Genomic DNA, 14,423 nt, shown 5'->3' on the forward strand with positions numbered 1-14,423 from the left:
AAATGACATAATAGTATGTCATAAAAATCATCCTCATTCCCTATGCTTGTTTGGCGATTTCATCCTTTTATAATTACTAACATTGATCTATTATGCAATCAATTCATGACACTAATCTTTTTAGTACAACGCACTTATAAATTCTAACATGCTCCTATCAATCATTTCACATTTTAGTGTTACTTGTATCAAACTAATTGCTAGTCTTATACAATAATATTAATTCACTGGTGCCTAGTTACACCACCTAATGAAAGGGTATTGCATGTGAGAATTCAGACCAACACCTGTCCTCTGTTAAGCACCATATGTGATGAACATTACTGATGAACTATACCTTATTCAAATCCTTGCCTTTATGAATCGTGAAAATGACCTATTTACAAATGTGAAAATCATAGCAATTAGTGCTACAGCCTCATATCCAACCAGATATAACTCTAGATTTATAACAACTCAAACCTTACTTAAATGCTCAGCGCCAGCATATAAATTGTACTATTCCTAACCTTCAGATTAATCATTCCAGCCGTCATTACCTGTAAACCACAAACAAAAAACAGCAATTTAACACCCAAGCACTAGAAGTCAAATTCTAATGAGAAGTTCTCTATTTGATCCACATACTCACGTTGAAACAATCAATATAGCGTGATTAGGTTTGTTCTCCTTCTGTCAGCTGCACATTTTTGAGGAAACCACGCGGCGTGAGGCCGCCATTTTGGATTGTGGAACCTTAAAGAATCCCTGTGACGTCAGACGTAACGTCCTTCGTCATAAACGTCACGCGTGTTTGTTTACTTCTACCGAGGTCCCGTCATTGTACATATACTCTATGGACGGACCTTAAATGCCCATAAGCTAATAGTGCTGCGTCCTTATTATAAAAAGTAATCAACACACCAGTTGTTAACAAGTACAATCAAGATCCCCATTAATCTTATGATATTAAACTTGAGAAACATCATTGTCGATAACTCAGCATGGTATCATTCTATTTGATAAATTCTTAGATCGTAAACCTACATTAATGCCCATAAAAAACCAAACCTTTTACTTCAAAGCATCAAACCGTCCCAACTTGTATATGGTTGATCCCTTTCCATACTTATCATCCATGCGTAAGCCATTATAACCCTACACAAAAACACTAATTGCCTAATGTGCCAACCAACTACAAACTACAATAAAATCCTTGAAAACCAACAATCGTTTGCAAATGTGTAGTCAAAACCCACATTTACATATACATCATTATCTGGCTCAGCCCAGTACAGCCAGTACAATGGCTCTCATCTTAACATGATTCAACTATTAGGTTATTTGGTACCTAATCAATGATTACCAATTAGTCTAAATAATTTCCTAGAACTGCGGCTCCCCATCATAACCAGTAAAACATGGCTGCACCAGCCGTTGTCAGGCTTTCATAAGTGTGGAAACTTAAGCATGTGTATTTACACCAAAGAATGCCGTAGCTTGAGAATTAACATCAATGAAGAATTGATTATTACTCATTACATCAATTGTAAGACAAATTTTGCTGTCTATGGAATTATTTGTGTTTTTGGGTTAGTCTACATTGGAAGCACAATATGAGAGCTTTGTGTTAGGATTAGGGAACACATGAATGCTTTGCAGAAAATGGTTGCACTATTACCGTTGGTGGCACACTCGCAGGAGTGTCACTATTTGGAGGACAAAACTGGAATCAGGTTTACAGGGAGCCCAATTTTTAGGAAAGGATTTAGACTCATTAATCCTTGATTAGGTACCAAATAACCTAATAGTTGAATCATTTTAAGATGAGAGCATTTGTACTGGCTGTACTGGGCTGATCAAGATAATGATTTGTATGCAAATCTGGGTTTTGACTACACATTTGCAAACGATTGCTGGTTTTCAAGGATTTTATTGTAGGTTGTAGTTGTCTTGACACATTAGGCAATGAGTGTTTGTGTGTAGGGTTATAATGGCTTACACACAGATGATAAGTATAGAAAGGGACCAACCATATACAAGGTGGGACGGTTTAATGCTTTGAAGTAAAAGGTTTGGTTTTGTATGGACATTAATGTAGGTTTACGATATAACAAGTTATCAAATAGAATGAGACCATGCTGAGTTATCAACAATGATGTTCCTCCAGTCTAATATCATGAGATTAAGGGGGATCTTGATTAATTTTAACATTGATACTTGTTAACTGGTGTGTTGATTCGTTTTTTATAATAAAGACGCAGCATTATTAGCTTATGGGCATTTAAGGCCCGTCCAAAGAGTATATGGACAATGACATGGACCTGGGTAGAGAAATAAACAAACACGTGTGACGTTTATGATGAAGGACATTATGTCTGACGTCACAGGGATTTATTAAGGTTCTGAAATCCAAAATGGCGGACTCGCGCTGCATGGTTTTCTCAAAAGTGCGCAGCTAGCAGAAGGAGAACAAGCATAATCACACTATATTGATTGTTTCAATGTGGGTATGTGGATCAGATAGAGAACTTCTCATTAGAATTTGACTTCCAGTGCTTAGGTCTTAAATCGCTGTTTTTGGTTGTGGTTTACAGGTAGTGACGGCCGGAAAGATTAATCTGAAGATTAGTAGATAGTACAATTTGTATGCTGTCGCTGAGCATTTATTTTGAGTGGTTATAAGACTAGAGTTATATGTGGTTGAATATGAGGATGTAGCAGTAATTGCTATGATTTTCAAATTTGTAAATAGGTCACTTAGCAGAGGACAGGTGTTGGTTGGAATTCTCACATGCGATACCCTATTACCATTAGGTGGTGCAACTAGGTACTGCACTGGTGAATTAACATTATTGTATAAGCCTATCAATTAGTTTGATAGTCTTACTTGTACAGGCCCATCTCCCTATTAAATGTGGACGCGAAATTATTTGCAAGGGTGCTGGCGTCCCGCCTCCCCCAGTTGATTCATGAAGACCATACAGGCTTCATCATGCACAGACACGGGACCGATAGCATGTGTAAGATGTTCCGCATCATCAATACACCAGGGGTGGCAAGAGGGGGTCCTACTGCTGGCCTTAGATGCAGAGAAGGCCTTAGAGCGGTTGAGCTGGGCCTTCCTGGGGGAGGTCCTCTCGATCATAGGGATGGGTCTGAGATGGAGGGGTGGATCGCAGCTTTATACTCCAATCCGTCAGACATGGTGGTGGTGAATGGGAACACATTGTATGCCTTCACACTGCAGCGGGGCACGAGACAGGAGTGCCCACTCTCCCCATTGCTCTATGTGCTGGTCATGGAGCCGTGGTGCTCAGGGAGGACAAAGGAAGAGGGGTCTTGATAGGGGGGTTAACGTGTAAAGTTAGTCTCCCTGCAGATAACGCCCTGCTATACATCACTAAGCTAGCGCAGTCGGTGCCTTGTCTACTGGGGAGTTTGGGGTGATATAGGGAGCTATCTGGCTTCAAGGTCAATCTGGTGAAATTGGTAGCCTACGCGCTTGGGGTTTGTTGGCGGTAGAAAGGGAGTACATCAAAGGGTTGCCGTTTCAGGAGCAGGGAGACTCCTTTCGATAACTGGGGAAAAGGTGTCCCACAACTATGGGGATCTCTTTGCGAAGAATCACCTGCCATTATGGTCAGGAGTGCGGAATGATATGGAGAGGGGGGCGAGGCTGTGACTCTCGTGGATGGCTGGCCTAAATTATATTAAAATGGTGGTGTTGCCCATATTCTTGTTCTTGATCAAATGCTCCCCGGTGGTGGTCCCGCGATTGTTCTTTGAGGACGTTAAGGAGGCACTGTTGCAGTTTCTCTGGGCTGGAGCCAAGCATAGGATTGCTTACAGAACATTGACCCTACCGAGGGAGGAGGGGGAGTGGGGCTCCTAGATGTCTCGACATACTATAAGGCAGCTCAGTGGGTGCCGATGGACAATGCGATCGTGGTCCCTGTATCGCTGGGGGAGAGGGCTGTAGGTGCCCAGGGCGCATATCCTGAGGAGGGTGGTGCATCACCCAGTTCTGCAAGTCCTGTGGTCCCTTTGGAAGAAAGGGTGGTGGGGGGGGGGAGAATAGATGGCTATCCACGTGGCTATCACCCCTGAATTGTATTAAGGCCCCACCCCTGAGTTGTATTTGGGCACCACCCCTGTGAGACAGGGGTCGAGGAGCCGCTGGCATTTCAGCTGTGGTACGAGGTGGGCTAAGCAGGGCTAGGCAGATGTGGGAAGGGAGTGCTTTAATGTCACTCGATGGGTTAAAGGAATGCCTGCGTGTGGGAAGGCTATCAGTCTTCAGCTCCCTACAGTTAAAGGGAGCCCTGCTGAATGGTCAGTGGGGCGAAAACCTGCAGAGGGGGTTAATGGATTTTGAGCGCATCCTTCTCACGAAGGCGGGTTCTCGGGGGCTCATTGCTCGGTTGTCCAAGGCAATATTGTTGGCGGAGCCCAGGCACCCACTGTCAGCCAGGACTAGGTGGGGACAGGACTTGGGGAAGGACATTGACACCGCCTTTTGTGGGCCGTAATGTGCAAGAGAGTAACACACTTGACGCTATCGCTGCAGTACAGACACCAGGCCCTGAAATTGCTACATAGGTGGCACTAACCGCCCGCAGTGTTAGCCAAGATGTGTAAGGGGTATGACCCGCACTGCTGGAAGTGTCATCAGGTGAAGGGGGGACTACAATCACATGTTGAGGGGATGCCCCAATGTGCAAACTTACTGGAGGGAGGTTTTAACATGGATTAAGGGGGTGGACAGGATCTACAGGAAGCTCTCGCCACGGTTTCTCCTTTTTGGGGTGAGGGTAGAGGAGGAGAAGGAGGTGGAGGATGGGCATATGGTACAGCCTAGCCCAGTGGTGAAAGAGCCGTGCCTCCCAAAGGAAAAAGAGTGGGTGGCAAAGGTTAAAGCCATCTACGATATGGAGTTCAAAACACACCTTTTAGACAAGTCCTGGTCTAATATTGAAGGCCTATGGACGCCCTTTTATGAGAAGTATGTCCGATGAGCAGCACTGGGGATTGGGGTTAAGGTATGGTTGAACTGTGGGGTTTGGTTCTGAGGGAATTGTGGGGTTGTGACCTATGACTTCGGACACTGCCTGGAGACAGTGGCTCACTGGGGAACACTCATACAGTCAGCTTGGAGACTTTGAGACTTCCCATCAGGAGGGGGCTAACGCCACTGGCATGAACCTATCAGAGTTAACTAACGACTGCTGCAAAAGGGGAAGGGACGGGGGATGCATGAGGGAAGGGGGGCTAAACGCGGGGAGGGATGTTTTACAGGGCTTATTTATGGGTGTGGAGGAGTTGTGTAGGGACGCAATGTATTGTTGAAATGCTAATAAAGTTACATTTGGAGAAGAGAATCCACACAGACAGTGTCCATGGTCATGACGGCGTACTTGTCGACTAACTCACCAGCGATGATACTGTTGATGTCGGCCTTGTCATTGAACTATAGATCCAAGGCTCTGTCCACCACTCCATCGACGACTGCCCCATTGACATCCCCATCAACTGCTCTATCAACAGCAGCCTCATCAACAGTATCATGTGACCTCTTGGAAGAGGGCGTACGCTCTTGGGGTCTTTGGCTAAGGGGCACCGGACTCTGAATGGATGCCACAACTGAAGCCACAATGCACTCATCCACCTATGAATGAGGTCGCCGAAATGGCTTCCCATTTGTCAATGATATTAGTTTCAGCGACGCACCTCAAATCTTCTTCAGGTCTCAGCAAAGGTTTTCAGAGAGCTGGAATGGTGGTCCCTGTAAGACAATTTACTGAAGGGGGCGTTATTCTCCAGCATTGGATATTTCATAAATTCACATTGTGTATGAATATTCCCAATCGTCAGGCTCTGAATCCTCAGTAATAAAGACCTTTCTGCCTAAGGCATCAAGTTCCTTCCTCTCCTTGTCCAGGGGTAAGGAGGGAAAAGAGGAAGACTTGAAGCCAAAAGGCTTTCAGGGGAAGTACATGTCGACAAGAATAAAGAGTGATACAGTGCTTGTCTATGTTTCTTTGTTACATCATGGTCAATGGTCGGAAATGAGGCTGGTTTGATCGACAGTTCTAAAATCGGACCCTCTACAGCCGAGTAGAAGATAGGAGGGTCTCTTTTTGAGGATCCTTGTCCAAGATATCCGTTACCTCGTACTGTACCTTGGACCTAGAAGCGGCAGATAATTGTAGGGTAGTTACCAGCTTTGCTATCAGGCACTGGAAAGTTGCTTGAGGCTGGCCTGGGGTTGAAGATGGGACCATGTCGAACTCTGTCAAAGTGCTGACACACCTGCTTCTTTCACACCAGTTGCAAGGTCTTGCAAGTTGCCACCCACAACAAATTCCTCCTCAGGGAAGTCCCTGACCTCCATAGGGCAGAAGGGTTCCATCCCAAAAGGGATGTGGTCACTCTCACCCTCATAAATTACCTCCATGAGGGACATAAATGGACCCCTAGGGAGTAGGACATATTCCAGAGGAACATCCGTGCCAACCAGCGCTAGAGAAGCCATGGAGGAAGGAGTTGGAGCCTTAGTGACAGACCCTCATCTGTAACAGCGGCAGCCAAGCCTAGAAACGTACGGTCGCCGACTTTTGTGAAGTCTCTGATGACTTTACCAAGTACTGGGAACACCATAAGAGCAGAGGCCAAAGCCTTCAGCAACAGTGTTGGTGCTTCGGGTGGTGAGGCAAAAGCCACCGGCGCCTTGGCGAAGATATCCATCATGTTGAGCCGAAAGGACACCCATTCCCCCGGAGTGGAGGATTGGTTTGGAAAAGGTACCTGTGGCGACTTCTCCTGGCAGGAGTCCATAGAACAATGACTTTCTCTTCTTGAAAGAAAAAGAAAGATGCTTTGAAGAACCGCAGGGCAACTGGGACCTCTTGCAGTGATTCTTCTTTTTGTCCTTTAGGACGGAGCTCGTCTTTCAGCACGACAAACATGGACCAGTGACCTCGTACGGGTCAATCTATACCCCTTCTCTTTATGGAGGAAGTTAAAAAGCTTTGACGCCTTTCCCGAAGTGCCTTTGGATGCATTGACTGGCACAACATGTAGTCTTGTTTATCATACCCTGCAATTCCATACAGATCAGAGACAGACACCTGACACCCACAATGGACGGAAGGGTTTAAAACGCAATCACTTCGACAGATTAGGCATTGCAAAGCACAAAATAGAAAAATATGCAACAAAGCAGTGTTCCTGAAGCGAGTTGAGTGTGCAGAAAAAAGGAACTAAGGTCACAGGGAGTGCTGCCTGACCCAGACGTCATATCTGGCACAGGACTTGTAGAGGCCTCAGATTGAGCTGTGCTGTGCCTCATAGTGGTGGAAACGTTTCTGAACAGCAGTTGTGGTGGGAGATGGTTATCAAAGCTGAGGAATCTGTGGGAGGAAATAATTCATTAGAAGCATATTTATTGCATGCAGACTTACTGGGGCAAAATACAGCAAACGTATAATGAGTGATCATGAGTAAAACTATGCAACATCAGGATCAGGCATGGAGAAAAACAAAGTAGCAGATTTACAATACTAATGTGTGGGAGGACTCATTTCCGGCACCATCTTCAATGCATTTTCAGTACACCAACTGGATCTAAGATTCTAACATTGGTATGTGCAGGACATGAGCAACTCCCTTTGACGGGTCTGCCATTTTCTATGCTCTGCCTATTAACTAGAAACACAGTGAGGAGACATTATTCTCTCTTTTTTATTTTTGATGGACATTACAGAAAGAAATCCCATCTGGCACCATACCATAAAAATGTTATAGTACCAGAATATTGAATTTCCAATGCTATTATGCCCCAATTGATACACAATATGATCATTTCTCAGTTGATACACAATGGTTTGTTAAATCTCATATTTCAGTGTAATCTTAGTTTGTTACCTGTAAGGTATACAAAGACAACCTTTCCAGCACTCCAGAACTGTCTTTATTATCTCCAGGTTGTGTCTGAAGACGGCTCTTTTTTCATGAAAAGCATTTTTCATTAAGAAGTCCAATAGTCTATTGGCTAGAATTTCATCTTTTGCTACTCCCTAAAAAGACAAAAAAATCATTATGCTCTGCAAACATGTTTTCATTTTCGGTTTTTGGTTTGCAGGTTTGCATCCACATTTTAGCAAATCTCCCTGTATGACAAGACAAGGGTAACATGGAAGTGTTCCACCATGCCAAGGTTACATCAAATATTATGGCCCCATAAATTGACAAAACTTGGATTATACTTTTTGTTTTCTTAAAACACATTTAAACCACTTCTTGGTCTCTAGGATGAGTGACAAATTATTTACATTCACTAAGGTTCAACCAGTTAGATCTCATCCCCCCCACACCCACTATAGACTCAACATGCCTGCAAAATGTTAATGTGCAGACTACATCGGGACATCTTTAATTAACCACAAGGTGGGCATTAACATGACTCAATGATCAGTCGGTCATGGCACAATGGGTGCTACTGGAGCAACCGGAAACATTTTTTTCTATATTTATATAACACATACACACATTAAAGTTAAATGTTTCCATACCATATGGTGACATCCCATTTATTGAAGCACCAATGTTGCCATAACTCAGTCCCAACCAATGTCCCACTATCTGCAAAGGGGAATGATAAAACTCCTGCCACAAAAGAGCAAAGGTTGAAAGAAATGACATTATTACAAGCAGTTGAGGGTTAGGTGATAAGGAATATGTGGGTGGAAGATTGCACCTATCAAAAAGTATATAACCAAATGTACTTTCTTCTTACAACAAATACTATCCTCCTACAGATTCCTCATCTTTGAAAGTCTCTCAAAGGAGCATCATAATACAAAATGGTGGGAAATAAATTACCAGGAGCGAATACCCTTAATGATTAACTACTTTAAGACCGACATTTCAAAATGAACAAAAGGATCAAACTGTAATCCTTGGCAAATGTATGCAGTGCCAGTCAAGTGGCATTCAGACACATGTCCAAGAAGGAAAGCCATCTCTGCAAGGTGGAAGGAGCCAACTGAATCCTGTTTGAAAATCTTCTTAAACCTTCAGAAAACTCTTAATTCACAATCTCATATTAACCCATGATGCACATGACAATGCATCAAGAAATTGTGTGTTTATTAATTTCTTTAACTTTGGGGGGGCCAGCAAATTGAAGAAACAGCCTTTTGTCTAGGTCTATAACAGTGGAGAACCCTAATTGGGTGAAGGCAACAATGTCTCTTTCTTGGTCTTTAAAGAATGTACAGGGGCAGAGAACAACAAGAGACATTAAATTTAGAGACTGCATGTAGAAGAAAGGAAGGCCTCATTCTCCAAGCCATTAATGTACATCTATTGAGACCATTCCTGTCCAACAACAACATAAAACTCTAAAATGACAGTTTTGTGGAACAACAAGGGGAGGCATCCAAAAGAGCATATATTCGCTTAGTTCATGGCCTGTAGGCTGAAACATTGGAAGAAGTACGTACATTTTCAGAGAGCTCCCAATCCTGGAAATTCAGCATCTCGATAGCCATTAAGGTTCAAACTTGACAGTGTGACAAAGTTCCAAGTTTGTCCAGGTTAGTGAATGGTGGGGTCACAAAAAAGTCCCTTTAAGGAAATTGAGGAGCAGTGCTCCCTTGGAGCTTGCAGCGCTGGTAAGCCTGGCTCCCCTTGTGTGGGTGTCAAAGTTGCTCCGGAATCCACTTTATGAACAAGAAGAAGTTTGAAGTTCCAATATAGTAGAAATGGTTTTCAAAGCTCCTGTCCAGATATATCCAAGTCCACAGAACTATGATTCCCAAGCTACCAATGAAAAACCGCCACACCTGACCCCTATCCCACCAGATGGAGGCTTGAAGGAGGGTCCGAAGCTCTATAAAACCTGAGGGGTTCAGTTAGCAGGTGAAGGAGGAAGAGGTCCTTCGATGTTGGCTAGAGTAAGGAAGACCATGAGCTGGGGAAGGTGTTGGAGGCTGAAGACTGGAGCAGAATCTGTGGGAGAGTAAGAAGCAAAAGGCTGGAAGAAAGACCCTGAAGGCTGGGGATGAAAAGATGAAAGGGTGGAGAAGAGGTAGACCCAGGGGGACAAGAGAAAGAAGTATTGTAGGAATGGAGGGGAGAACGTACCTATGGGGTAAAGAAGAGGAAGGAAATAGAAAGCAACTGGAGAATCTGACGTTGTCTAAGGGAGGTGCCCAAATAGATGGAGGAGAGTGAGGACAGGAAATAAGAAAGCCTCTATTATTCAAAGGGAGGTGCCGAATGGGGTGATAGATGTGCCCTAAGGGACAAAGAAGATGAGGAGGCAATTGGACAGCTGGCACAAAAGTATAGAGAGATATGGGCAAGGAAAGGACAGGCAAGGGGCAAGTGAAACAGAGTGAGTAGAGGAGGGGTTCAATGATGTGAAGGAGTGGAGAAACTTCCAGAAACTGATAGAAGGGTTGACAGAAAGAAGTGAGTGGGAAAACTAGGATAACTTTCAGCAAAAAGGAAGTGAAGAGGTGGAAACGAAGACTAGTGATGGACTAGGCGGGGAGATAGTACAGAAAAGTGTAGAAGGGAATTAAGGTGAGGAGAAAGTAAAAGACTCGAAGGCAAAAAGAGCAACCCCAAGAAAGATAAAGAAGAAGAAATGCTTTGTGGGAGTGAAACATGAGGCAAGACACCAGGGAAAAGAGAGGTATTGGAGCAGGTTGCCAGAGGACTTGAACCCTACCGAGAGGAACAAATGGGGGAAACTTGCGAGAACCCTGTCCCAGTGTTAGGGCAGCCTCCTGTCATCCTCTGGCTCCAGTCCATCCTAAAAGGTCTGCCTCTCACAATTCCACTTATCAAATCCAACCACAGGCTCGAAGTACAATGCTCAGGGTCTAAGAGAAAAGACCCTGAGAACTGAGGGAAACGGTGCGGAAACCCTCAAACCTGAGAGTGAGAAATAAAGAGAAGAGACCCCCAAGAATAGTGGAACAAAGGGTGCGGGAAACCCTTAAAACCTGGGACTTGAGCTCACAAGTATTGTGTGGGTTTGCTAGGGGACATCCAGGCGCTGAATTTATGGAGCACTGGCTGAACTTTTGTTTGTACAGTTTACTTTCACAAGACACATTTTCTTTAGATATGCTTTGTCACTGCACTATCCCACCACAGAGAATATTGATCCTGACAGCTTTACAGGTAATTCAAACACTATTTGTTCAATCTGACCAATCCTGAACACTTGTAGAAGTAGAATCCTTTGTCAACCTGATTCCCTGGCCTGTTTGCCGATCAATGTCCACTGTATGTCATCAGGCTCAAATGAAGAATGTGATCCCCTAAAAGCAATATACTCCTAAGACCAAGAGAAACCCTCCACAGTGGTCAAATTGAGCTGTCCAGAGGCTCAGAGTACTATGCCCTTCTTGCCCAGCATGAGTAATTGTCTTGCTGGATCCTCTTTTTTTTCCTTACATAGTTGCATTAGTAGACCTGTGCCAGATCTACTTTTCCTCCCCCGCACCTTGAAATCTTTAAGGATCCCCTTAGAATTACCATTATTTCTAAATTAAACATTTTGGAGTGCATCCACATATCTTCGTTAATTGTTGTGCTGTACCTTCTCTACCAAAGGGGGAAAACAGGAACTTTTGGGAAAGTATACGCAAAATTGAAACACCAATCCATAATCAGGACATTCTCAGTAGATTCTCTCATAGGACAATGCTCTAGAAAAGAACAGGGCACATCCTTCCCATCCACGCCAGAGTAGGAGCTCCTAAGCGTCTTCATCGTGTGCTGCAGGAGCAGCATCCACCATCAGAAAGTGCCATGCATTGGAGGTAAGCTCCAGGCATCCAGACCCCTTTCGCCCCGAAGCTCTTCTGAATCCTAATAAATGTCGCCCGATCCGCACCAGCACCTACTACAATCTGGATGTCCAACCAGCATAACTGGCAGCATATTCTGTGCACACGGTGAAATTTCATCTGAATTCGCATTTCTTAGAACACGAGATATCTGCATCTAAAATGGCCACTACCCCGAGCCCTACCTCTGCCTGATCTTTGCACCACCGTGTGCCTGGCCCCTCCTTGTCCTGATTGGCTGAGCCTCTTAATTTCAACAGTCAGCCAATAGCCGGCAGTCTATCAGCCGGCCCAGGAAAGAAGGCCAGGAAAGAAGGCTCCACTTTGATGGAGCTGACAGAGCGCAACAGGAGCTAGGAGCCATTATGCTGCTGCAACCCCCACTCATGGAATGACTGTCAGGTGAGCCCACGCAATCTCCCTACTAGACTGTCATACAAACCATACTGCTTCTATACTAAAAAGCCGCAGGTCACAACCCGCAAAACAGCCTCCACCGAAGACTGCAACAAACTGTCATCCTTTGACTAACCCAGTACACCCGCCGTGACTGGTCTATTGTTTATATCCCATGCACGGTATGGGAAAGCACCTGCATCCCCTTAGCGGCTAATACAGTTAGCCAGCCCAGCAACAGAACTTACATTACTCCACAGCAATATGAATGTCTGATTATATGTGAATCATACGTTATATGCCAATGCTAATGCTAATGTTAATGTTGCTAATGTTGACTACGATTTTTACTGACTGTATATGCATGCGAGTGCCAATATGGCCAGCCTATCACATGCTTTGCTAAGTACTAACATTAGATTACTATATGTACACTATACCTGTAATTAGAGATTCTCCTACGGAACTGTAACTAACCTATGTATATTCACCAAGCGCAATGCCTGCGATTCTGCTTAGCTTGACCCCCCAATGTTTTAACCTACCTAGCATTGCCGATCGCTTCTTAAGATACCCACTCAGTACCAGCTTAGAATTTTTATCTTGACTGCTCTTAGGCCTATAATATCCTCTATGAGCCTACCTCTTCAAGACATGACTACTAAAAGTCCTAACTGCATTACTAGACTGGACATGCCCCCCCCTAGGAAAGACACCTTATCCTTACCCCACTTTAACCAATATTCCTTGCGACCTCGTATAAAGGAACTCCAAACTACTAGCCAGGCACCTTATTGCTTGTGCCTATAGTAGAAGTCTTCAGAAAGACATTACAAAACCAAACCATTCCTCACCGAGTGACCCCACTAATCACAACCACAAAATAAATTATCATCATAAATCACAAACTAAGCTAGCTAAACAGAATAGACCTGTCACCCCAACGTTACCCACTCCTAGCCCTACCCTCATAGGAGCACTGATCAATGCCAGGTCATTAATAGCCCATGCTACAGAAATTGCCGACATTATTCAAACAGGTAACTATGATTTCCTAGCCGTTACCGAAACCTGGCTACATTAAGCAGCTGGCACAGCCCTGATGCTTGCTGTGCCGACCAACTACGCCACTTTCAGAGAAGACAGAACCAACGCCCGCAGAGGAGGCTTAGCTCTCATCGCCAAAACAAATCTATCAATACGAATAGAAACACCCATACATACAAAATCATGTGAGTCCCTAACTGTCAAGCTCCTAACAGCTAACTCACAAACGATAAATTTACACCTTACCTACAGGCCACCAGGACCCATTAGTACCTTCGAGGAGGACATCTCCACTATCCTCTCAGATAATCTGAAAAATGTATCTCAAGCTCTCTTATTAGGAGACCTGAACTTAGGCTTCAACGATCAAAAAGATGTACAAGCCTCAAACATTGCCAATGTTCTTTCAGAGCTTGGGTCCACCCAAAGAGTGACACAGCCGACCCATGAGAACGGCCGCACACTTGACTGGGTGGCTGACCACAATTGTAACACAACCATCACCTCCGTCTGCCCACAAGTCTGGACAGATCATAGGCCTATAGCCTTTTCTATAGACGCTCAAATTCTCCAACCTCAAAATAATATTCTAGCACCCCCCACGCTAACAAGAAACAAAAAAAAATATAACAGACAGACTATTACCACTAATTCTCACAACCCTAAACTCGCTGCCAGACACACTAGATCCCTTATCTCTAGTCAATGAATTCAACACGTTCATGGCCAAAGACCTGGACACTATCGCCCCACTAAAAATGAGAAACAGCAAACCCAGAGCACACCTAAATGCCTGGTTTACCCCATATCTAAAGTCACTAAGGAAAGAAAAACGCAAGTGCGAATCCTCCTGGAGACTACTACCATCAGAGACGAATAAAGCCACCCTCATTAATATCTCCACTAAATACAAAACCGAAATAAAGCATGCCAAAAAAGAAAGTTTTGACAATAGAATAATGCAAGCCAAATCAGGAACTAAGGAGCTCTTCACAATACTGAAGGAACTAGAGAATCCCATCCCAGCACCTGATAATTGCAACAAAAATAAAACATGGTGCTCTAACATTCAGAAGGCCCTTAGCAACAAAAATGCCACACTCCAATTCAAAATTGACAAGAAAAAACTAA

General features: G+C 44.1%; 1 protein-coding gene across 1 annotated transcript in view; it reads right to left on the minus strand.

Moving 5' to 3' along the window:
• PRKDC (protein kinase, DNA-activated, catalytic subunit) overlaps window positions 1–14,423 on the minus strand; it is a 3,362,625-nt gene that overhangs the window by 1,313,474 nt on the left and 2,034,728 nt on the right. Inside the window, exon 50 of the mRNA XM_069621025.1 lies at window positions 7,906–8,057. Coding sequence (XP_069477126.1) covers window positions 7,906–8,057 — 152 coding nt within the window. The remainder of the gene's footprint in view (window positions 1–7,905; window positions 8,058–14,423) is intronic.

Source organism: Ambystoma mexicanum, chromosome 5q (assembly GCF_040938575.1).
Source record: "Ambystoma mexicanum isolate Mex_15411 chromosome 5q, UKY_AmexF1_1, whole genome shotgun sequence".
Lineage (NCBI taxonomy): Eukaryota > Metazoa > Chordata > Amphibia > Caudata > Ambystomatidae > Ambystoma > Ambystoma mexicanum.